This window comes from Symphalangus syndactylus, chromosome 8 (assembly GCF_028878055.3).
Source record: "Symphalangus syndactylus isolate Jambi chromosome 8, NHGRI_mSymSyn1-v2.1_pri, whole genome shotgun sequence".
Lineage (NCBI taxonomy): Eukaryota > Metazoa > Chordata > Mammalia > Primates > Hylobatidae > Symphalangus > Symphalangus syndactylus.
The window spans coordinates 47,805,001-47,830,873 of NC_072430.2; the positions used below are offsets into that span (position 1 = coordinate 47,805,001).

General features: G+C 41.7%; 1 protein-coding gene and 1 long non-coding RNA gene across 7 annotated transcripts in view; one reads left to right on the forward strand and one right to left on the reverse strand.

Moving 5' to 3' along the window:
* LOC129487737 (uncharacterized) overlaps positions 1–17,627 on the forward strand; it is a 65,950-nt gene extending 48,323 nt beyond the window's left edge. For both annotated transcript variants that reach the window (XR_008659446.2, XR_010122087.1), the window contains one exon: positions 16,922–17,627. This is a non-coding gene — a long non-coding RNA (uncharacterized lncRNA). The remainder of the gene's footprint in view (positions 1–16,921) is intronic.
* The window catches only part of EXD2 (exonuclease 3'-5' domain containing 2), a 53,071-nt gene extending 31,336 nt beyond the window's left edge, over positions 1–21,735 (reverse strand). Inside the window, exons 1-3 of one of the 5 annotated variants that reach the window (XM_063644381.1) lie at positions 21,554–21,647; positions 9,164–9,247; positions 3,049–3,428 (exon numbers count right to left, since the gene is read on the reverse strand). In XM_063644381.1, coding sequence (XP_063500451.1) covers positions 3,049–3,381 — 333 coding nt within the window. In that variant the 5' untranslated portion in view covers positions 3,382–3,428; positions 9,164–9,247; positions 21,554–21,647. Of the gene's footprint in view, positions 1–3,048; positions 3,429–3,768; positions 4,256–9,163; positions 10,906–21,104; positions 21,375–21,553 lie in introns of those variants that run through there. The other 4 variants (XM_055289014.2, XM_055289010.2, XM_055289012.2 and 1 more) reach the window with 4 other exon arrangements.
* Between the last annotated feature and the right edge of the window lie 4,138 nt (positions 21,736–25,873).

Genomic DNA, 25,873 nt, shown 5'->3' on the forward strand with positions numbered 1-25,873 from the left:
ATGCCTGTAATCTCAGCACTTTGTGGGACTGAGGCGAATGGACTGCTTGAGTCCAAGAGTTTGAGACCAGCCTGGACCACGCTGCAAAACCCTGTCTCTACTAAAAATACAAAAAAATTAGCCAGGTGTGGTGGCACACACCTGTAGTTCCAGCTATTCGGGAGGCTGAGGTGGGACAATCATCTGAGCCCAGGGAGGTCGAGGCTAAAGTGAGCCAAAATTCCACCACTGCACTCCAGCCTGGGTGACAGAGTAAGACCTTGTCTCAAAAAAAAAAAAAAAAAAAAAAAAAAAATCAAGAACCGCTGGAACCAAGTGATAGTGGTGGCTACTGTAGTCCTAGCTACTTGGGAGGCTGAGACAGAAGGATCATTTTAGCCCAGGAGTTCGAGTTTACAGTGAACTATGATAGTACCACTGCACTCCAGCCTGGGAAACAGAATGACACCACTCTGTCTCCAAAAAAAAAAAATAAAATAAAGAACAAAAATAATAAGCAAATAAACATTTACATAAAAGTGAATGAAAAGGAAAGCAAAACAGGAATGGAGGAATAAATAGGGCAAGAATGGATGATTTTTCATTTTTGTTTTCGTTTTTTCTTTTTTTGAGACAGGGTCTCACTTGCTGTCGCTCAGGTTGGAATGCAGTGGCGTGATCTCGGCTCACTGCAACCTCCACCTCCTGGGCTCAAGCGATTCTCCTGCCTCAGCCTCCCAAGTAGCTAGGATTACAGGTGTGGGCTACCATGCCCAGCCTATTTTTGTTTTCTATTCATCTCTTAAATGTATTCTATCTTATTTTTACAAGGAAAGAAGCCACGAATGACTTTTTCATTGAGTTTTTTATGACAGCAATCAGAAAAATGCAGTCATGCCTAAAGGGAAATGTGGAATCCAACCTGAGTTTAATACACATCAAAAGTCAAAATGAGGTGGGGGTTAGATTATTTGCCACTTAACTTATCTATGCCTCTGCTATAGTAATTAAAGTGTATTATTATCAGATCAGTTACTATTCACTTCAGTCTACCCTGTTGTTGCTCAAGTTATACTTCGTTTAGTTGGAATAATCCAAGTGCCTGGCACAGGTGAATTTTCCTAATCTGCTAGAGCTTACCACTTAAACCCTGTTTTCTTTTAGTGTTGCTGATTGATGTAAAGAGTTCTAAAATGATGTAACTTTTTATACAGAATAGATTAAAATCACTGATCCTTTCCTGATGGCCCAAGGTCATTGGTATAAACCACTACTACTATTGCTGATATAAAGAAACACCCTCAGTAGCTGTGGTGTAAGGGTTTTTGTGACTACAAAGCTTTCCCCACACTGTCAGGTGTTCTCTTTTTGGTCATCACAGTGTTGGCATCTAGTAGCCTTTTCTATCAACCTGTGAACTGATTTTGTGGAGCCATTCTGCTTAGGGACTCTTTTAATTACATTTCCTGCATACAGCAAGAGAAATAGCATTGGCGTGGAGCCTGAAGATGTTATTAACTGCTGTAATCTCATGATAAAACTTTAACAGATGAAGAGTTGCTTTTTACAGACGAGCAAAGAAAGTGGTTTCTTGAGAGGGAATCTACTCCTGGTAAAGATGCTGTGAACACTGTTGAAATGACAACAAAAGATTTAGAATATTGCATAAACTTAGTTGATAAAGCAATGGCATGGTTTCAGAGGACTGACTCTAATTTTGAAAGAAGTTCTACTGTGGGTAAAATGCTATCAAACCGCATCACATAGTAGAGAAAAATCTCTCATGAAAGGAAGAGTCAACCAATGTGGCAAACTTCTTTGTTGTCTTATTTTAAGAAACTATCACAGGCACTCCAACCTTCAGCAACCACTACCCTGACAGTCAGCAGCCATCAATATTAAGGCAAGACCCTCCACCAGCAAAAAGATTACAACTTGCTGAAGGCTCAGATAATTATTAGCAATTTTTAGCAAAAAACTATTTAATTAATGTACTTTTCAAAGATATAATGTTATTGCACACTTCATAAACTATAGTATGGTATAAACATAACACTTTTTTTTTCCCCTGAGACAGAATCTCCCTCTGCCACTCAGGCTGAAGTGCAATGGTGTGTTCATAGCTCACAACAGCTTCAACCTCCTGGGCTCAAGCAATCCTCCTGCCTCAGCCTCCCAAGTTGCTGGGACTACAGGTGGGTGTCACCACACCTGGCTAATTTCTCTTTTCGTAGAGATGGAGTCTCGCTATGCTGACCTGGCTGACCGGTATTAAACTCCTGGCCTCAGCTGATTTTCCCCACCTTAGCCTACCAAAGTGCTGAGATTACAGTCATGAGCCATCACCACACTCAGCATAAGCATAACTTTTATATGCACTGGGAAACCAAAAAACTCATGTAACTCACTTTATTGCAAGATTTGCTTTATTGTCATGGTCTAACATCGAACCTGCAATATCTCCAGGTTATGCCCATATGGTGAACATTAAATGAGATGATGCAAGCAAAACATACAGTACATGGCTTACAGTAAATGATGTTTCAAATGTTATCTTTTAAAATCCTAAGTAATAATTTCCATTTAAATAGAATTCCTTATCTATTTTCTCCATGGCATCCTTATGAAAATGCTACTACAAATATTAACAGTGGCTAATATTTCATGAACACTTACTACTATATGTTCACACTGTGCTGAATCCTTTATGGGGGTGATCTATTTGAATTGTTAGAAAAGCCACTGGAGGTAAGTACCATGACGTTCCTATTACAAACAACCAACCAAAGACTCAGAGGCTAAATAGCTTGTCCAAGTTCACAGAATGATAAATGGGGAAAATAGAATTCATACAGGCTTGACATAATTGTAATCCTTAATTGTAAGCACTCCGCCATCCTGAAAGGAACAGCAGCTGCTTCTTCTGCTAAAATCTGCTTATAAGCAAGTTGAGAAGAAGCTAATTCATTCTCCTTTAACCTTATTTTCTACTTGACTGTCCAAGGTCCCAGTTGCAAAAGCAGTTGTTTTTCATTTTTTGTTTTTTTTAACTTTTGCTTTTTAACTTACCCACTCACAGTCAATTCCAAGTACTGGAAAATCTTCTAATTCACTTCTAAGCAAGGGCTCGATTTGATCCCACTCTGCCTCCTGAGACACCGTCACCACCTTTGCTTTAAGGATCCGTTCCTCCCACGAGGATCTGGGGGCACTGGAGTGCAGCTGATCATCTTCTGGAGGGGGCAGCTCTCTACTGCCCAGCACTTTCTGCTGTGGCTGTTGGGTCACAGGGCTTGTTTTACTCCTTCGGCGGCGCTGGATGCCTTTCCAGAGGACAAACCCCCCTACAGCCACACCCAGAAGGGTAGTCACTGTCAAAGCCACTAAGTTCTGTCTAGACATCTTCGACTTTTCTACTCTTTAGAAAAGCATATCACTAATCCCACAATCTGCAAGACAAATGGCAAAAATATATTTATATACAGAATATAAACCTTTACATAAACAAGTTTTCCTCTAAAAAATGTCCCATTTATAATCTCTGTGCCCACAAACTAAAACAACTGCTATAAATTTCCACGTGAAATAGTAGCAATGGTTTAATTTCTTCATCTTTATAATCTCTGTATTCCATCTCTATCTCCATCCTCACCCCAGGAAATCTCCCTGCCCTCTGACAGTTCCCCATGGCTCTCTTAATGATATAAAATCATATTAGTCAAAACAACAGGCTACCTGCACAATGAAGTGTGATCTAGGAAAAAAAGAAACAATAAGCTAGACTCTCACCTCTAACTGCTGATTAATTAATGAATTTTTTAGTTAATGGATCTTCTTCAAAGTATTTTGCATTTTAAACCTTTGATCACCTAACCGTTGAAGGAAAACTTTTGCTTCTCAATTAAAAAAAAATTGTAATCATCAGTCAGTTGGTAGGGAGATTTTTTTTTACTTCTCTGGAAGGTGGGGCAGTAAGGGAGTGGAGGAAACAGGCTTGAGTCAACACTTTCTGTTGCTCCAGAAGGCTCAGCAGTTCTCCATAGAAACTGATTCGGTTATTGTAGGGTAAGGCAGTGGGGTACAAAACAGAAAGGATCAGAAAAGAAAAAGGAAAAGGTAGAACTTAGAGAGATATCCAAGATGCATAGAAGGCGGTTGCAAATGGAAGTGTCCACAGCGCCAGGCAGGTTAATGTAAATCAATGAAGCAAGCCACAAAATAGCCCCTTTTTCATTTTTCTGTAACATGTGGCTTTCTCCATGTAGTTTCTGTTTTCCTGTATGTGAGAAAGAAATGAGCATACAGCACTATTTCTGTACTATTAAAATAACAGTAAAAGTGCAACAGTAAATAGTAAGTGGCCTGGGCCGGGTGCAATGGCTCATGCCTATAATCCCAGCACTTTGGGAGGCCAAGGTGGGCAGATCACGAGGTCAGGAGATTGAGACCATCCTGGCTAACATGGTGAAACCCCGTCTCTACTAAAAAGACAAGAAATTAGCCGGGCATGGTGGCGTGCGCCTGTAGTCCCAGCTACTTGGGAGGCTGAGGCAGGAGAATGGTATGAACCCGGGATGGGGAGCTTGCAGTGAGCCAAGATCGTGCCACTGCACTCCAGTCTGGGTGACAGAGTGAGACTCTATCACAAAAAAAAAAAAAAAAATAGTAAGTGGCCTGGCCAGGTGCAGTGGCTCATGCCTGTAATCCCAGGACTTTGGGAGGCCAAGGTAGGTGGATCACCTGAGGTCAGGAGTTTGAGACCAGCCTGGCTAACATGGTGAAACCCCATCTTTACTAAAAATACAAAAATTAGCCGGGCGTGGTGGTGGGCAACTGTAATCCCAGCTACTCGGGAGGCTGAGGCAGGAGAATCGCTGGAACTTAGGAGGCAGAGGTTTTAGTGAGCCGAAACTGCGCCACTGCACTCCAGCCTGGGCGATAAGAGTAAGACTCTGTCTCAGAAAAAAAAAAAAAAAGTAAATGGCCTTTGGTCTCAGGGCCAGGGAGAAAACATGGGGCAGCAACCATTCGGCACAAGCTGATGATCCTGTGCAAGAAGAAGGCCCAGTGTGGTCAAATACTTTGCTTGTTTAAGATAAGTCAGGTATCTGAATTTTACATGAAATGTCACCATTTTAAAATGCTGGCAATAAATTTACAGTTTAAAAAAATATTGTGCCAGCCAAACAAAAACACCCTAGGCATGCACCAGGCTACCCACCTGTGGCCTCTGGCCTAAAAGCTAAATTGCCCAAAGACAGAGCAATCAGCCTCACCCTGCCTATACTTCTCTATGGCTGAAGGTTTCCCACTGAATGTGTATGGTTTTTGTTACTTTTTAAAAGTTTCATCAATAACTTTAAATTTTTTTTTTTTATTAGATGGAGTCTCTCGCTGTCGCCCAGACCTGAGTGCAGTGGCGTGATCTCGGCTCACTGCAGCCTCCGCCTCCTGGGTTCAAGCGATTCTCCTGCCTCAGCCTCCCAAGCAGCTGGGACTACAGGGGTGTGCCACCATACCCAGCTAATTTGTGTATTTTTAGTAGAGACAGGGTTTCACCATGTTGGCCAGGCTGGTCTTGAACTCCTGACCTCAAGTGATTCACCTGCCTCAGCCTCCCAAAGTGCTGTGATTATAGGTGTGAGCCACTGCACTGGGCCAAAAAAAAAAATTTCATATTTACAACAACTTCTGGATTATAATCATGCCTATAGAGATATGTATTAGAGAAGAAAAACTGAATCATAACAATTATTACAGTAATAATGAAAAGTGGTAATAGCTATGCTGTTTTAAAAACATTTACTTTATTCCAGAAACTGTGCTAAGAATTTTGTATGTATTTTCTCCAGTGCTTTTATTGAAGAGGAAACTGAGGCTTAATGAGATTAAATAACTTGTGTAAAGAAACTTCTGATTAAGGTAATCTGAGAAGACATAAAAGTCCTTCCCTTTTCCACTCTAAACAATGCAAATGCTGGAGAAACCACTGAAAAGAGAAAAATGTAAAACACAGTTAAGCCCTCAAAAGAAAGAAAGAAATCATCAGGTGCCAGAAAGGGAGGAGGAAACCCAAAATGGGTCGAAAGCTGGGTGCAGTGGCTCATGCCTGTAATCCCAGCACTTTGGGAGGCCAAGGCAGGTGGATGGCTTGAGCCTAGGAGTTTGAGATCAGCCTGGGCAACATGGTGAAACCCTGTCTACACCAAAAATACAAAAAATAGCTGAGTGTGGTGGCAAATGCCTGAAGTATCAGCTACTTGGGGGGCCTGAGGTGGGAGGATAGCTTGAGCCGGGGAGTTCAAGGCTACAGGGAGCTGTGATGGTGGGCCACTGCACCCACTGCACTCTAGCCTGGGTGACAGAGTAAGACCCTGTCTCAAAAAAAAAAAAAAAAAAGTGGGTGGGCGTGAGATGAAGCTGCGCAGAGACCAGAACTTATGCCAGCCCCAGCGCTGGAGTATATCAGCAACCCAGAGGCAGAACTCTAGGCCACAGGCCCAAGAAACAGCTGGAATCCAGGGGAGTGCCACCCTATCCACAAACCAGAAGTAATTATCCACCTTGGCCTGGGCAAGCTACCTGCCCCAGGCTAAAGGCATGAACAGAGTCCCTTGAAAGAGGAAAAATCCTCAGCTGGGTGCAGTGGCTCACACCTGTAATTCCAGCACTTTGGGAGGCCAGGGCGGGCAGACAGCTTGAGTCCAGGAGTTTGAGATCAGCCTGGCCAACATAGTGAAACCCCATCTCTCTACTAAAAACACAAAAATTAGCCAGGTGTGGTGGTGCATGCCTGTAATCCCAGCTACTCCAGAGGCTGAGGCATGAGAATCAGTAGAACCTGGGAGGTGGAGATCGCAGTGAGCCAAGATCATGCCACTGTACTCCAACCTGGGCTACAGAGTGAGACTATGTCTCAAAAAAAAAAAAAAGTAAAAAATAAATTAAAAAATAAAAGACAAATCCTCAAGCCTACACTTCTGTATGGCTCAAGCAGATACAAGGCCCAAGTTCACATTATCCTCATAAAAGGGAATCCTAAGCCAAGAAATTGAATTTAAACTGGTTCAGAACTGGTAAATTCTATTGGAACCAGGCAGAGTCTATCATAACACACACACACACACACACACACACACACACACACCCCACATAGGAAACATACAAGACTACCAAGGAAGATCAGTCCCTAGAAGGGGGCTCACTATGAATCACAACAAAACAAAATCCTAAAGCCAATAAAAATAGTGCATAGAGCCATCAAACAAAGATTTCTATACTTGAGATCTGAAAAGGACTTTAAAGAATATTCAGAGATATTAATGAAAATAACCAAAACAAAGACAAAAATATATACATTCTAGATATGAAAAATATTTATTAAAAATTTTTAAAAACTCAATACTCAATAGACAGGTTAAAATGTAGACCAGACATACAGAGAGAGTTAATGAATTGAAGAAAAAAATCTGAGGAAGTCACCAGAATGTAGTAGACAGATAAAGAGGTAGAAAACATACTGAGGCTGGGCACAGTGGCTCACGCCTGTAATCTCAACACTTTGGGAGGCTGAGGTGGGAGGATCACTTGAGCCCAGGAGTTCAAGACCAACCTGGGTAACATCATGAGATCCCATCTTTACTAAAAAAATTTTTTAAAACAGAAAGAATACACAACAAAGCAGAGACATGGGGAATGGACTGAGAAACTCCAATATTCATGGAACAAAGATTTGGAATGTATGAAGGGGGTCAGATTTGGTACTATTCTCTGAGTCCCAAGCTGGATAAATTAAATCTATTCACAAAAAGACTCATATAAGCATGTTCATAGCAGTTACTTGTTTGTAACAGCCAAAAACTAGAAACAGCCTGTTGGCCTGAATGATTAAAGTGTGACTGTTGGTTCATTCCATGTCTGTCCATGAGAACAGGAACCTTAACTGGCTTTGTTACCACCATATCCCCAGTGACTAACACGGAGCTGATGATACTCAGTAAATATTTACTGAATGAATGAAATTCAGCTCGGCCGGGCGCGGTGGCTCACGCTTCTAATCCCAGCACTTTGGGAGGCCGAGGCGGGCGGATCACGAGGTCAGGAGATCGAGACCACGGTGAAACCCTGTCTCTACTAAAAATACAAAAAAAATTAGCCGGGCGTGGTGGCGGGCGCCTGTAGTCCCAGCTACTCGGAGAGGCTGAGGCAGGAGAATGGCGTGAACCCAGGAGGCGGAGCTTGCAGTGAGCTGAGATCGCGCCACTGCACTCCAGCCTGGGCGACAGAGCGAGACTCCGTCTCAAAAAAAAAAAAAAAAAAAAAGAAATTCAGCTCAAGGTATCATATGTTAACATTTGTATGACAAATGTCTCTAATTCAATCACCAGATTACAACATTCTGTTTATTCAAATGAAAAAAAGTTTTTCCCCTTATCAAGGCCTAATGTTATAAAGAGGTAGTACGGTTCAGTACCGGGTTGGGAGTCAGAAGAAAAATCAAACTTTGGTAACAGTTTACTCTGGGATCCAAGCTTTTCAATCCCTCTCTAAATCTCCTGAGTGAAACAATCTGTCATTAAGTTTTTTATATAAATTAATTGAACATAAAACTTTTTTTTTTTTTTTAAAGACACAGTCTCACTCTGTTGCCCAGGCTAGACTGCAGTAGCACAATCACGGCTCACTGCAGCCTCAACCTCCTGGGCTCCCACTTCAGCCTCCTGAGTAGCCTGGGGTACAGGTGCACACCACCATGCTCACCACATTTTTTGATTTCTAGTAGAGATGTGGGTCTCACTATGTTGCCCAGGCTGGTCTCAAACTCCTAGGCTCAAGTAATCCTCCTGTCTCACCCTCCCAAAGTGCCTGGGTTATAGGTGTGAGCCATATGCCCGGCTAAATATCAATGGCTACCTAATGATAGTAGGATTATGAACAATTTTTATTTTCAAATTTTATATGAATATGTACATATTTGTAATTAGAAAAATACACTCTTTTTAAACTGGTGCTCTTTAGAGATAGGCAATCCCACCTGACAAAACACATAATCGTATTCTTGGAATAAATCACACTGTAATGAGTTAAATGATTATGTATGAAGTGTTTGGAATGTAGTATACGGTAGACAACACAAGCCCTAACATCAAATAGCCTAGGTTTAAATCCAGCCTCTGTTACTCACTAGCTGTAGGAACTTAGGCAATTTGCCAAACTTCTCTAGGCCTCAGTTTCCTCATCTGTGAAACAGGAAGGACAGTCTCCTCATCTGTGAAATAGGAACACCTATTATGTAGAATTACTGTGAGGCTTAAGTAAAATGATCAATAAAATTCACCTAGTATATTGACTGGAACATTAGGATTCTATAAATGTTAGCTATTACTACAAAACCACAGAACTTCTATTAAAGGAAATAAAAAAATCAGAGTTAAAATTTTGGAGTCAAGTTCAGCTCCCACCCAATTCAAGAATCCTTTCCATGATAATCCCGACAGATCATGACTTAGTCTCTGACCGAATACCCAGTAACCGAGTTTATCACCTTCAGAGGCAGGTTTTGTTGAAAGTCCTTGAGTGCTGTAAAAGCTGCCTACTTAAAAATTGCCCTCTTTGATAGCCTCTGCAATGACAAGTGTTTACTCCCTCCTTAAAGCCTGTTAAATACGTGAAGAGAGCTCTGAGACTCCCCTTATAGTCTTCCTGTGACCTGGCTTATAGACTCTCCTGGCCAAGGCCTTCTGCACAGTCCCAAGTTTGTTAATGTATCTCTTCAAATGTGGCATTCAGGTCTATACGCAATACTTGAGGCCAGGCATGATGGCTCAGGCCTGTAATCCCAGCACTTTGGGAGGCTGCGGTAGGTGGACTGCTTGAGCCCAGGAGTTCGAGACTACCCAGGGCAACACGGCGAAATCCCATCTCTACTTAAAAAAAAAAAAAAAAAAATTTACAAAAAATTAGCCAGGCATGGTGGCACGCACCTATAGCCCCAGCTACTGAGGAGGCTGAGGTGGGAGAATCACCTGAGCCTGGGAAGTCAAGGCTACAGTGAGCTGTGATCACGACACTGCAGTCCAGTCTAGGTGACAGGCGTGAGACCCTGTCTCAAACAAACAAACAAACAAACTTGAGACACGGTCTAACTGATGCAGGCTACAGTGATATTACTTCCCAGCAGCTGGACCCTATATTAATGCTGTATGAAATGATATATTTTTTAGTAACAGAATCTCATTGTTGGGTCATATAAAGCTTGTAGTAAATTAAAATTCACTGATGCCAAATCCAGTTCTCCATTTTATATATTTGTAATTTATATTTTGTACTTAAATCAAAAATCCTTCTTCTAAATTTCATCTTGTCTGTTTTGGCCAAATGTTTCATCTATTGAGGCCAATTTGCATCTTGATTATGCTTCCCTCTCAACTTAAACATAATTTTATATACAAAACTGAATATTTGTTTTAGAGAAAATAACATCTCCTAACATACGCTTTTATTAATTCATTTTTATTTGGAGATGTTTTGTGAACTGCACATTTTTTTTCTTTTCCAGCCAAGGGATTAATTCCGTAAACTTTTACACAACACATTATATAAGTCAGACACTGATAGACCCTGGGTAAAAAGAGTTGAAAGGCACAAACTGCCTTCGAAAAATTCATGATTTAGCCAAGGAAAAATACACGTAATGAACAAGTTGCAAAGAGTGAGATAACACTAACAAGTGAAGCACATACAAGTACACAAATGGCTTGGACTTGAGGGAAGAGCGGGGATATTGTTTTTATTTTATTTTATTTTTGAGACAGGGCCTCACTTTGTCACCCAGGCTGGAGTGCCATGGCATGATCTCAGCTCACTGCACCCTTGACCTCTTGGTGATCCTCCCACCTCAACCCCCCAAGTAGCTAGGACCAACCACAGGCACATGACAGCACCCCAACTAACATTTTGTATTTTTGGTAGAAACGGGGTTTTGCCAGGTTGCCCAGGCTGGTCTCAAACTCCTGAGCTCCAACACCCCAGCTGATATTTTATATTTTTGGCAGAAATGGGGTTTCACCAGTTTGCCCAGGCTGGTCTTGAACTGAGCTCAAGCGATCTGCCCACATCAACCTCCCAAAGTGCTAGGATTACAGGCATAAACCACCACACCTGGCCGAGTTGGGGTATTATTAAGAGAAAACATGGCTGGGTGCGGTGGCTCACACCTGTAATCCCAGCACTTTGGGAGGCTGAGGCAGGTGGACCACCTGAGGTCAGGAGTTCAAGACCAGCTGACCAATATGATGAAACCCCATCTCTACTAAGATTACAAAAATTAGCTGGGTGTGGTGGTGTGTGCCTGCAGTCCCAGTTACCCAGGAGGCTGAGGCAGGAGGATCACTTGATCCCGGGAGGCGGAGCTTGCAGTGAGCCGAGATCGCACCACTGCACTCCAGCCTGGGCAAAAGAGCAAGACTCTATCTCAAAAAAAAAAAAAAAAAGAGAGAAAACACTTGCTGAGAGAGATGGTGTCTGAGACTGGCATTCAAACAGGAGCAAGAGTTCTCCAGGTGCAGGAGCCAGACAGGAGGAGGGCACTGCAAGTGGAGGGAATAGCTTGTGCACAAATGGGAAGGGCAGGAAGCACCACAGGGTAGGTGAAACATTTAAACAAATGTAAAATGTAGACAGGCGCAGTGGCTCACGCCTGTAATCCCAGTACTTTGGGAGGCCAAGGTGGGAGGATCACCTGATATCAACATGGTGAAACCCCATCTTTAATAAAAATTCAAAAATTAGCCAGGCATGGTGGCGTGTGCTTGTAGCCCCAGTTACTCAGGAGGCTGAGGCATGAGAATCACTTGAACCCAGGAGGCGGAGGTTGCAGTGAGCTGAGATCGTACCACTGCACTCCAGCCTGGGGGACAGAGTAAGACTCCATCACAAAAACAAAAACAAACAAAAAACCAACGTAAGATGTACTATACATGTAAAATATACACCAAATTTTTGAATACTTACTACAAAAAAAGAATGTAAACTTTTTATAATTTCCATACTGATTTTTTTTTTTTTTTTTGAGATGGAGTTTTGCTCTTGTCACTACGGCTGGAGTGCAATGGCACGATCTCAGCTCACTGCAACTTCTGCCTCCCGAGTTCAAGCAATTCTCCTGCCTCAGCCTCCCAAGTAGCTAGGACTACAGGTGCCCACCACCATACCTGGCTAATTTTTGTATTTTTAGTAGACGCAGGGTTTCACCATGTTGGCCAGGCTGCTCTCGAACTCCTGACCTCAGGTGATCCACCCACCTTGGCCTCCCAAAGTGCTGAGATCACAGGCGTGAGCCACCACGCCCGGCCTCATACTGATTTTTATGGTGACTTCTTTATTGTGGTAAAATATATATAACATAACATTTACCATTTTAGCCTTTTTTTTTTTTTTTGAGACAAGGTCTGGCTCTATCGCAGAGGCTGGAGTGCAGTGGCGCGATCTTGGCTCACTGCAACCTCCACCTCCTGAGCTCAAGCCATCCTCCTATCTTAGCCTCCCAAGTAGCTGGGACTACAGGTAGTCCCCACGATGCCTGGGTAATTTTTTTTTTTTTTGTATTATTTTTGTAGAGATGGGGTTTCGCAATGTTGCCCAGGCTGGTCTCAAACTCGTGAGCTCAAGTGATCCTCTAGACTCGGCCTCCCAAAGTGCTGGGATTACAGGCCTGAGCCAGCACGCCTGGCCCATTTTAGCCATTTTTAAGTGTACAATTCAATGACAATAAGTACATTCACACTGCTGTGCAATCATCACCATCACCCATTTCCAGAACAACTTCATCCTTGCAAATAGAAACTGTAATTCAACAAGAATTCCCATTGTCTTCTAACCCCTGATAAGCCCTATTATACCTTCTATCACTATGAATTCCAAATTGATTTTTTAATATTTATGTTGAAATAATGTTTGGAATATACTGGGTTAAATATAGTCATGTGCTGTATAACAACGTTTCGGTCAACAACAGACCACACATACAATAGTTCTACAAAATTATAAGATTACAATGGTACAGAAAAATTCCTATTGCCTAGTGACATCATAGCCATCCTAACCGTCCTAACGTTGCTGCACAATGCGTTACTCACACATGTATGTAATTATGCTGGAGTTAACGAACCTACAGCACAGCCAGTCATATAAAAGTTCAGCACATGCAATTATGTACAGTACACATACTTGATACTGACAATAAACGACTATGTTACTGGTTTATGTATTTACCATATTTTTTATTTTACGGTGTACTCCTTCTACTTGTAAAAAAAATTAACTGTAAAGTAACCTCAGGCAGGTCCTTCAGAAGTTATTCCAGAAGGCATTGTTATCACAGATGACAGCTCCATGCCTGTTATTGCCCCTGAAGACTTTCCAGTGAGACAAGGTGGAGGTGGAAGACAGTGATATTGATGATCCTGACTCTGTGTATGTCTAAGCTAACATGAATGTGTGTGTTTGTGTCTTAGTTTTTTACAAAAAAGTTAAAAAGGTAAAAAAAAAAAAAAAACAATTTTAAGTTGAAAAGAGCTTATAAACATTTTTATACAGCTGTACAACATATTTGTCTTAAGCTGAGTGTTATTACAAGTCAAAGAGTTAAAACAATTAAAAAGTTTATAAAGTAAAAAAGTTACAGTAAACTAAGGTTAATTTATTATTGCAAAAAAAATTTTAAATAATTTGAGTGTAGCCTAAATACACATGTGTTTATAAGATCTAAAGTAGTGTACAGTCACGTCCTAGGCCTTCACATTCACCCACCACTCACTCACAGGTTCACGCAGAGCAACTTCCAGTCCTGCAAGCTCCATGCATGGTTGATACCCTACATAAGTGTAACACTGTTTATCTTTTCTTGAGACAGAGTCTCGCTCTGTTGCCTAGGCTGGTGTGCAGTGGCGTGATCTCGGCTCACTGCAAACTCTGCCTCCCGAGTTCAAGTGATTCTCCTGCCTCAGCCTCCTGAGTAGCCAGGGCTACAGGCGCGTGCCACCAGACAAGGCTATTTTTTAAATTTTTAGTAGAGACGGGGTTTCACCATGTTGGCCAGGCTGGTCTCGAACTCCTGACCTCAGGTGATCTGCCTGCCTCAGCCTCCCAAAGTACTGGGATTATAGGCGTGAGCCACCATGCCCGGCCCACTGTTTATCTTTTATACCACATTTTTACTGTACTTTTATGCTTAGGTATGTTTAGATACACAAATACCACTGTGTTACAACTGCCTACAGGACTCAGTACAATAACATGCCATATAGGTCTATAGTCTAGGAGCAATAAGCTATACCATACAGCCTAGGTGTGTATCAGCTATGCCATCTAGGTTTGTGTAAGTGTGCTCTATCGTGTTCATAAAATGACACATTTCGCAGAACAGATCCCATTAAGTGATGCCGTTACTACATTCACCTTGTTTCTTTTTGTATCTTTCATGTGGCTACCAGAAAATGTTAAATTGGGGCTCACATTCTACTTCTAATGGACACTACTGTGCTAAAATATAACGTGCAAGTAAGGAAATAGAGACGATGCTGGAATGAGTAGATACAGGAAAAGTCATGAGGGGGCCATGCATTATCCTACAGGACACTGGAGAGCAAATAACAGACTTATAAGGAGAGTGACAGGATGAGACCACCATGGTACTAATGTGGGTGCTAGCCTGGAGGAGGGCAAGGCTGTAGGCAGAGAGACCTCTTAGAAGCTCATAAAGCAGAGCAGAGAGGCAAAGAATACTCGAATTATGGCAGAGGAAAGTAGAATGAAAAAGAACCACAGCTCCTAAACAGAATGACTGCATTACAACCACCTGGAAAAACAACAAAGTCATCAACCAACTTTTAGAAATTATATGATAATTCAGAAAGTCTGATGAGTATAAAATCAATAGCTTTCCAAATCTATTATAAAAATGTGAAAAATCTCATTCATAATAGCAATATACCTGTATACTATTTTAAAACTACATTTAAAAACCACATAATCACATACACAAGTTTAGGAAAGAATTCAACAAGAAATGTGTCAGACCAATACAAAGAGAAACAGAAAACTTTAGTGAAGATCTAGAAGACCAGAAGAGTGGAGATGTATGATAGCAGCTGTCAAACAGGACCAATCATGTGCCAGGCACTTTACGTGTACATATATACTCATGTTAAAGTATTCATTTAATCCTTTCAATAACCCTATGTGGGAGGTACTATAATTATCCTATTTTTGATAAGAAGAAAAGATTGTTTTATAGAAATACTCAAAATAATATGTAAATTCAATACAAACTTCATTTTAAAAAACTTTTTAAAGAATGAATTGACTGTGGGCAGATGAGAAAAATGGATGCAGAAACATGGATCAGCTGCAGGCCACGACCTGAGCGAATTAATGCAGGAACAGAAAACCAAATACTGTGTGTTCTCACTTGTAAGTGCAGCTAAACACCCAGTACACATGGACATAAAGACGGGAACAACAGACACTGGGGACTACTAGAGGGGAGGGGAAGACAGGGAAGGGGGCCACAGGCTGAAAAACTACCTATACCCAGTACCTGAGTGAAGGACTCATCCATACCCCAAACTCTGGCATAACATAATATACCCATGTAACAAACCTGCACATGTACCCCCTGAATTTAAAATAAAAGTTGAAATTATATAAAAAAAAAAAAAAAAGAATGAATCGACCATCGAGAAAGTGAAAAGACAACTCACAGAATGGGAAAAAATATTTACAAATCATATATCTGGGAAGGGTGTGTATCTAGAATATACAAAAATCTCTTACCACCAAATAATAAAAAGACAAACCAATTTAAAAACTGGCTAAGAATCTGAATAGGTATTTCTGTTCTTTATTTTTTAATATATTTTTTAGAGACGAGGTCTGGCTCTGTTGCCCAGGCTGCAGTGCAGTGGTGCAATCATAGCTCACGACAGCCTCAAACTCCTGGGCTCAAGTGATCCTTCTGCCTCAGCCTCTTGACTACAAGTGTGCTAACTGAACAGACAAGTCCAGCTAACTGAATATGCATTTCCTGATAGAGGGTATACAATGGCCAATAAGCACTTGAAAAGATGTTCAATATCATGAGCTGTTAGGGAAATGCAAATCCAAACCACAATCAGATACCACTTTACATGGAGTAGGATGGTTCTATTCAAAAAACAAATAAGGCCAAGTATGGTGGTGCACACCTGTAATTCCAGCACTTTGATCCAAGGTGGGAGGATCACTTGAGGCCAGGAATTTGAGACCAGCCTGGGCAACATAGTGAGACCCTGCCTCAAAAAAAAAATTAATCAGCCAGGAGTGGTAGTGTGCCTATAGACTTAGCTACTTGGGAGGCTAAGGCAGGAGGATTGCTTGAGCTCAGGAGTTTGAGGCTGCAGTAAGCTTTGATCACTTCACTGCACTCCAGCCTGGTCAACAGAGTAAGATCCTGTCTCTCAAAAAAAAAAAGAAAAAAAAAAAGTGCTGGCAATAATGTGGAGAAATTAGAAATCTCATGCATTGTTGGTGGGAATGTCAAATGGTACAGCTGCTCTGGAATACAGTCTGGCAGTTACATAACCTACCAATGCCACTGGCAGGTATATACCCACGGGAAATGAAAACACATGCCCGTACTAAAGTTCATAGCTATTCATAATAGCCCAAAAGTGGAAACAACCCAAATGTCAATTAGCTGATGAACAGATAAATAAAATGTAGCATATCCGTATGTTATGAGTTGAGTTGTATTCCCCAAAAAGGTATGTTGAAGGTCTAACCCCCAGTACCTGTGAATGTGACCTTATTTGAAAATAGGGTCTTTGCAGATGTAATCAAGTTAACATGAGGTCATACTGAAGTAGGGTGGGCCCTTAATCAACTATGACTTGTGTCCTTACAGGAGGAGGAGAAGAAACAGGCTTACACTGAGCGAATCTAATGTGCAGACAGACACACAGGGAAGGTGACCATTTGAAGACAGAGGCAGACACTGGAGTTGTGCAACTGCAAACCAAGAAATGCCAAGGATTGCCGACAACCACCAGAAACTAGAAGAGGCAAGGTAGGATTCTCCCCTAGAGCCTTCAGGAAGAGCACAACCCTGCTGACACCTTAATTTTGAACTTCTAGCTTCCTTAACTGCAAGAAAATAAACCTCGGTTGTTTTAAGTCAGCAGTTTGTGTTACTTTGACCACAGCCCTACAAAACAAATATACCATAGGATGAAATTTCATTCAGTAATAAAAAGAATGCAGTACTGAAACATGCTATAGCATGGAAGAATCTTCAGTACATTATCCTAAGTTAAAGCAGCCAGTCACAAAAGACCACACATTGTATGATTCCTTTTACACAAAACACCCAGATCTAGAAAGACATAAATATTAGTGGTTGCCTACAGCTGGGGTCTCAGGGGAGTCAGGGATAAGGAGTGACTGCTAATTGGTATGGGTTTCTTTTTGGGGTGGTAAAAATGTTCTAAAATTTGACTATGGTGATGTTTGCACAACTCTATGAATATACTAAAATCATTAAATTGTACACTTTGAAGAATTGTATGGTGTGTGAATTACATCTCAATAAAGCCATTAAAAAATGATTTGGGGCTGTGCGTGATGGTTCACACCTGTAATCCCAGCATTTTGGAAGGCCAAGGTGGGTGGGTCACTTGAACCCAGGAGTTCAAGACCAGCCTGCGCAACATGGTGAAACTTCATCTCTATAAATAATACAAAAATTAGCCAATGTGGTGGTCCACACCTGTAGTCCCAGCTACTTCAGGGGCTGAGGCAGGAGGATCACTTGAGCCCAGGAGGTCAAGGCTGCCACTGCACTCCAGCTGAGTGACAGAGTGAGACCTCATCTCTCTTTTTTGTTTTGAGACGGAGTCTTGCTCTGTTACCCAGGCTAGAGTGCAGTGGCACAATTTCAGCTCACTGCAACCTCCGCCTCCTGGGTTCAAGTGATTTTCCTGCCTCAGCCTCCTGAGTAGCTGGGATTACAGGCGCACACCACCATGCCCGGCTAATTTTTGTATTTTTAGTAGAGACGGGGTTTCCCCATGTTGGTCAGGCTAGTCTCGAACTCTTGACCTGATGATCCGCCTGCCTCAGCCACCCAAAGTGCTGGGATTACAGGTGTAAGCCACCGTGCCCGGCTCCCATTTCTTAAAAGAAAAAAATAATTGGCAAGTTGACTGTAAAATTAATCTGGAAAAGAAACTAATAATAACCAAAAATATTGTTTTTTAAATGAGAGTACATGAGCTGATATAGTATATGACTTCCAATAAAATAATAATCATGATGGAGTATTTACCCTATTAGATGTCAACATATAACATATAGTTTAATATAGGATGTTGTGGTATTGGTCCAGCAAAATAGAAAAGTATGCCACAGAACAGAAGACAGTCCAGAAACAGATCCTGTATGATAAATGAGTACATGAGGCCAGGCAAGGTGACTCATGTCTGTAATTCCAGAACTTTGGGAGGCTGAGGGGGGAGAATCTCCTGAGGCCAGGAGTTTGAGACCAGCCTGAGCAACACAGCAAGACTCATCTCTACAAATAAAAATTAAAAAAGAAAAAAAAAAGAAATTAGTACATGGTAAGTGTGGCATTTCAAATTAATGGTTCAAGAACAGACTGACTAGGCCGGGCGTGGTGGCTCACGCCTGTAATCTCAGCACTTTGGGAGGCTGAGGCAGGTGGATCACGAGGTCAGGAGATCGAGAACATCCTAGCGAACACGGTGAAACCCCGTCTCTACTAAAAACACAAAAAATTAGCCAGGCGAGGTGGCAGGCACCTGTAGTCCCAGCCACTCGGGAGGCTGAGGCAGGAGAATGGCGTGAACCCGGGAGGCGGAGGTTGCAGTGAGCTGAGATCACGCCACTGCACTCCAGCCTGAGCAACAGAGCGAGACTCCGACGCAAAAAAAAAAAAAAAAAAAAAAAAAAGAATGGACTATTCGAGGTGACAGTGTTTGGAAAACAACAATTACACACACACAATTCCAGAGGAATTAAAGAAAAAAAACTATTCCCACAAGAAGAACTTCTAGGAGAAAACAGAGCTTTAGGGGAAAACCCTCGTCTCTCTAAAAGTAGAGAAGGATTTTTCAACTTCAGCACAATTGACATTTTTGGCTGGTGAAATTCTTTGTTGTGGGAAGCTTTCCCGTGCGCTGTAGGATGTTTACCAGGTGCTGTAGGATGTTTAGCAGCACCCCTCGCTTTTACTCACTAGATAACCAATAGCAGCACCATCCTAGTGGAACAAACAAAAAACGTTTACAGATATTGCCAAATAACCCCAAGAGCAAAAATCTCTGCCATTTAAGAACCACTCGGACTGGGAATGACAGCCACAAAATACAAACACACACAGAACAGACTGATAAATTAAAACCTAAAATTTTAAACTTTGTTTCAACAAAGATGCCATATAGTTAAAAGACAAGCAACAACTTAAAAAAGCAATAAGCAGGGAGTAAATATTATAAACACATATAAATAACAAAAGATCAAAATCCAGAACCTATAAAATACCATTATAAATCAATAAGGAAAAGACAATCCAATAGAAAGAGATGTTTCTCAAAAGAGGAAATACAAATGGCTGACAATCATGAAGATGTTCAATCTCTATAGTAATCAGGGGAATGCAAATTAAAACAGCAATGAGAAATCATTTTTCCATCCATCAGATTGGCAAAAACAAAAAAGATTGATACCATTAAATGATCAAAAGAGCATGGGGGGCCAGACACGGTGGCTCGTGCCTGTAATACCATCACTTTGGGAGGCCAAGGCGGGTGGATCACTCGAGGTCAGGAGTTCAAGACCAGCCTGGCCAATATGGTGAAATCCCGTCTCTACTAAAAATACAAAAATTAGCCAGGCATGGTAGCGGGTGCCTGTAATCCCAGCTACTCGGGAGGCTGAGGCAGGAGAATCGCTTGAACCTGGGAGGCAGAGGCTGCAGTGAGCCGAGATCATACCACTGCACTCCAACCTGGGCAACAGAGCAAGACTCTGTCTCAAAAAAAAAAAAAAGAGAGAGCATGGAGGAAATTATTATCCACCGTGGGTGGCAGTTTGGCATTCCTAAATCCCCATACTCTCCCACCCAGCAATTCCACCTGCAGGTACCCATCCTTGTGAAATGCTCTCACATGGACACACAGAGGTGTGTGGGAAGGATGTTCTCTGCCACACTGTGTCTAACAGCGAAAAACTGGAAACAATCTATGGAATCTTACATAACCATGGAATTTACAGAGCAAGTAGAAAGAATAGGTAGATCTCTATGTACTGACAAAGAAAAAATTCCAAGACCCGTTTTTAAGCATAAAACGTCAAGTTGTGTAATGCATAAAACATACATATTTGTAGAAGTTTAAAGCGAAATCTTACAAACATATCTTATACGTACACACACTTGTCAAATAAATGCAAAGAAAAATACACACAAACTGACAACAGTTCTTATTTTGTGGGAAAGGGACTGGTAAAGAAGGTGGAGATGGAAAAAAAACAAAATCAAAGAGGATCTGTCTTCCACACTCCCCACCCTCACCATCAAGGAGAACATCAAGCTAAGAAAGATCTGTCTTGTTTAAAATTTTTATATAATTTTGTTACAAGGTTTTATGCAGGGACTATAACTAGAATATTTTAAAAATACATTTTTAAAACAAGCTCAACTTGACCAAATTTAATCCATCGTCCCCCCTGCGCCCCGACCCGCACTTCCTAATTCCTATGATTAACAAAACCTTTCGATTCCTTCTATCCTTGGAACAGAACTAAGAAAATAAATAAAGTATAATTTCAATTTTGTGTTTTTGAGGAGAGGGTATATAAATGAGTTTGAATGTTGGAATCATATCAAAAGCTTATCGTGGGATGGGTTTGTTTGTATTTTAAGGAGCAGATGTCAATTTTGTAATAATGATTAAGGTTCTTAGTTTTGATCCATCCCAGGGATGTGAAAAGCGAAAGAGGTGGCTCCCGGCAAGGCCCAGAGCAGGGTGTGGTCTGGGAGGACACGGATGGTAGCGGGGGTGGCGGCTCACACGAATCCAGGGGAGAAAACAGCAGCTGTGGCCGCGTCGAACCCGCAGCGCCCGAGGAGCTACCAAGGTGCCGCGGGCGGGGCCTCCTTTTTAGCTGACTGGGACACGCAGCCCTGAAGGTCTGGTAAGGTCTCCCAGGGAGAGGGTAAGGGGGTCGGAAGGAGAGGCCCAAGGAGGGCGTGGGAGGCCGCGGGCAGGGGTGAGGCCCTCCTTGCGCACCTGGGTGCTGAACCGCCCCGCCGTGTGCGACGGGGGCAAGGGGGTCACGCTGAGGGGCGGGGAGAGGGGCAGGGCCAACTCGCTCCGGGACAGCGGGGTCCCCGCAATGTCACCCCCGTACACGGTAATATTCCCCCTCTCCACGACCCCTCTTGGTCTGCACTGGAAGCACCCCCTGCCCCGCGCACAATCCTGGTGCAAGGCCTCGCCGGCTTCTGAGTCTCACTTACCTGCTGTCGCGGACTGGGCCGCACACCTGCAGCGGGCTCACGTTAAAGACCTGGAACCTGTGCGGCCGCCTGCGCGCACCCACCCGGATTCACTAGGGCCGTAACCACTTCCGTTCTTGCGGCAGGCCTGGAGGACGTAATCCCAGCTGGGGTGTGGGAACGGGCAACGCCATCTTGTACGGAAGCTACTGGGGCAGGTTACCCAGTCTCTCTCCTCTGTTGAACAAAAGATCTGTTAAAATTGGAAGGGCTTAACGTCTTCTTCAGAAAAGTGACGCATTTGTTACTGAGATGGTATGTTTGTGTTTTGGTTTTGGCTTTGTAGGGAGAAACCTCCAGAACTCTCACAAATGTAATATGGGACATCGAATTTTCATTTTTAGTATCCTGCGTACTGTTTTTCTGTTAAACGATAACAGTAAATAGAAGGAAACACACTGTATTTAAATAATGTAGTCTTCGTTAGCAGTGCACATTATCCTGTAGCCACTATAATAATTTTATGTACCCTCCTTTTTTTTTTTTTTTTTTTTTGTAGAGACTGTCCCCTACATTGCCTAGGCTGGTCTCGAACTCCTGGGCTCAAGCGAACCTCACAACTCGGCCTCCCAAAGTGCTGGGATTACAGGCGTGAATGCCCAACCTATGCCATCTTTTATAGCGATAACCACAATACTTTCTGTTTATATATTAAATCGTTCCTCCAATCAGTCTTTATTAGCAATTATATGTGGGGCAGTTAATGTGTGCTACATGCATGCTTTTCCTTTCTCATGGAATGTGTAAAACAGAAGGAGAAATGAGATGTGCATAAATAACCAGTATAAGGTATAATAATAGCTACCATTTGTTGACTTTGTGCTTACCTGTTGCTAGGAACTTTGCAAAGCATTTTACTTATTTTTTCTCTTTTAATCCCCATAACAACCCTGTGAGGCAGTACTATTATTAGTGCCGTTTTACATAAAATAGAAAAAGGTTAAATAACTTCCTCAAGGTAATTCAGCAAGTAAGCACCGGAGTTAGGAATCAAACCTCATATGTCTGATTGCAGAGCATGTGGCCCCATCCTTTATACTATATTGCCTTCAGTACAGGGGCAAATGTTTTAAATTCCATTGAATGAGTACCCATGGGAGAAATTTCCAGCTATTATAGAGGATTAACTCCCTGAATTTTTACCTGCTCCATCTTGAAACACTTAAAAAACAAAGGATAAAGAGGAAATGCAAATTAAAACCACAATGATGTATAGCTAAATGAAAAAGAGAAAATACGAAGTATTGGCAAGATTGTGGAGCAACCACAACTCTCATATGCTCCTGAAGGGAACATAAATTGATGCAATCACTTTAACTGTTTGGCGGTATCAACTGAAGCTGAATATGTGAAAAGCTTTTGTTCCAACAATTTCACCCCTAGCTGGGGCACAGTGGCTCAGCGTGTAATCCCAGCACTTTAGGGATTTTCACTGTGTTGCCCAGGCTGGTCTTGAACTCCTGGCCTCAAGCAATCCTCCCACCTCGGCCTCCCAAAGTGCTGGGCATCATGGTGTATACCTGTAGTCCCAGCTACTCCAGAGGCTTAGGCAGGAGGACCTCTTGATCCCTAGAGTTTGAGGCTGCAGTGAGTTATGATCACACCACTGCAGTCCAGCAGAGGTGACAGAGCTAGACCCTGTCTCAACAACAAAAACAACAAAAAACAATTTTACTCCTAGTTATATATATGCAATTGAAATGTCTGCATGTATTCACCAAAAGGACGTACAAAAAAAAGCTCACATCCATACTTTCAACAGTCCCAAAGTGGAAACTACCCAAATATCCCTGCTATTAGAAGTCACTGTATATACTGATTAATCTTAGGGTAGTAATAACTGGAAAGGAACATGAGGAGGTTCACAAAGTGCTGATAATGTTCTATTTCTTGATCTGAGTGCGGCTTACATGTGTGTTCAGGTTTTATTTGTGAGCACTTTTCTGGTTTCATATACACTTCGATAAAAGGGTTTTTTAAAAATAATAGTAAAGGAGTGAAAAGTTTGTTAACCCAAAGAAGAAAGAACAGGAAAGGACATAATGCCAAACTAAAAAAAAAGATACAATTTTAAAAGATAGAAATTAGATTAGAATGGCAGATACATTGTATGCTTGTATCAAAATATCTCATGTACCCCATAAATATGTACATCTACTGTGTGCCCACAAAAATTAAAAACAAAAAGAATAGCAGAATATTGACATTTGGAAGATTTCATAAAGAACTGTCTGGGTTCACAAGCAATCACTGTACATTAAGGCCCAGTCAACAAGACTCATCTGTGCATACAGAATTTCTAATCAGCTTTTAAAATACAGTTTCTCACTTTTAAATATGAGAATACATTCAAGAATCACCAGTCGTTATGGGAATGTCTGACATAATTAATTAACCTTTTCTAAGGAGCATGTATAGAACTATGTATAGAACCCTCCATTCCTGAGGAAGACAAAGAAAAGAACTATGTCCTCAACAATGTGAAAACACAAATTGTTCTCAAATATACTTTTCACATTTATAGGGAAAATTTAAGAAAATTAATTTTGATTTAGGCCATTGATTATCTAACAGGTTGCTGTTTTTAAAATCAAATAATTTTTAAAAAGTAGGCTATTGAGCAACTTTTTACAAATTGCAAAAAATTGCTATCATATAGATCACATTCTCTGACTACATTGCAATTAAGTTAGAAATCAATAATGAGGCTGGGTGCGGTGGCTCATGCCTGTAATCCCAGCAGTTTGGGAGGCTGAGGCGGGTGGATCACCTGAGGTCAGGAGTTCAAGACCAGCCTGGCCAACACGGTGAACCCCTGTCTCTACTAAAAGTACAAAAATTAGCCAGGCACAGTGGCTGATGCCTGTAATCCCAGCTACTTGGGAGACTGAGGCAGGAGAACTGCTTGAACTCAGGAGGCAGAGTTTGCAGTAAGCCGAGATCATGCCACTGCATTCCAGCATGGGCAACAGAGCAAGACTCCATAAAAAAAAAAAAGAGAGAGAGAACGAGAGAGAGAGAGAAAGAAAGAGGCAGGGAGGAAGGAAGGAAGGAAGGAAGGAAGGAAGGAAGGAAGGAAGGAAGGAAGGGAGAAAGAAAGGATTATTTTTAAAACTCCATGTACTTTGAAATTACGTCTCTAATCCCAGCACTTTGAGAGACTTAGGCATGTGGATCACTTGAGCCCAGGAGTTTGAGACCACTCTGGGCAACATGGCAAAACTCCATCTCTACCCAAAATACAAAAATTAGCTGGGTGTCATGGCACACACCTGTGGTCCCAGCTACTTGGGAGGCAGATGTGGGAGGATCGCTTGAGTCTCGGGGGTGGAGGTTAAACAATGGCTAAAATCCAAAACACTGCCAACACCAAATTCTGCTAAGGCTATGGAGCAACAGGAACTCTCATTCATTGCTGTTGGGAATGCAAAATGGTATAGCCACTTCTGGAGACAGTTTGGCAGTTTCCTATAAAGGTAAAGATAGTCTCAGCATGCAATCCAGCAGTCACACCCTTGGGTATTTACCAAAATGAGTTGAAAACTTAGGACCACACATAAACTTGCACATGAATGTTGACAGCAGGTTTATTTATAAGCTGGAAACAACCAAGATGTCTTTCAGTAGGTGAAAGAATAACCAAACTGGTACATCCTTACAATGGAATATTATTCAGAACTAAAAAGAAAGAAGTTATCAAGCTGCAAAAAATAATATGGAGAAACCTTAAATGTATATTGCTAAGTGAAAGAGGTCAGTCTGAAATGGCTACATACCATATGGTTCCAACAATATGACATTTTGGAAAAGGCAAAGCTGTAGAGATAGTAAAAAGATCAATGGTTGCCAGGTATTCCAGGGGAGGAGGAAAGGCAGAATAGCTGGAGCAAGGGGATTTTTAGGCCAGTGAAACTATTCTGTGTGATACAGTAATGGTGGATACATGACATTATGCATTTGTCAAAACCTATGGAACTGTGCAACATGGTGAGTGAACTCTGATGTAAACTATAAACTTTGGCTAATAAGATATCAGTATAATTTTGTAGCAAATGTACAATACCCATGCAAGATGTCAATAATAGATGAAACTGCATGTGGTGAGGGGAGGTATGTGGGAGCTCTCTGCACATTCTGTTCAAATTTTCTGTAAACCTAAAACTGCTCTAGAAATAAAGTCAATTAATTTTTTTTAAAAAAAGGTTATTGTGTGAACTATCTAAAATACTTTATTCATTTGTTTATTCATTCCAAGGACAATGTCAAGCACTGGGCTAGGGA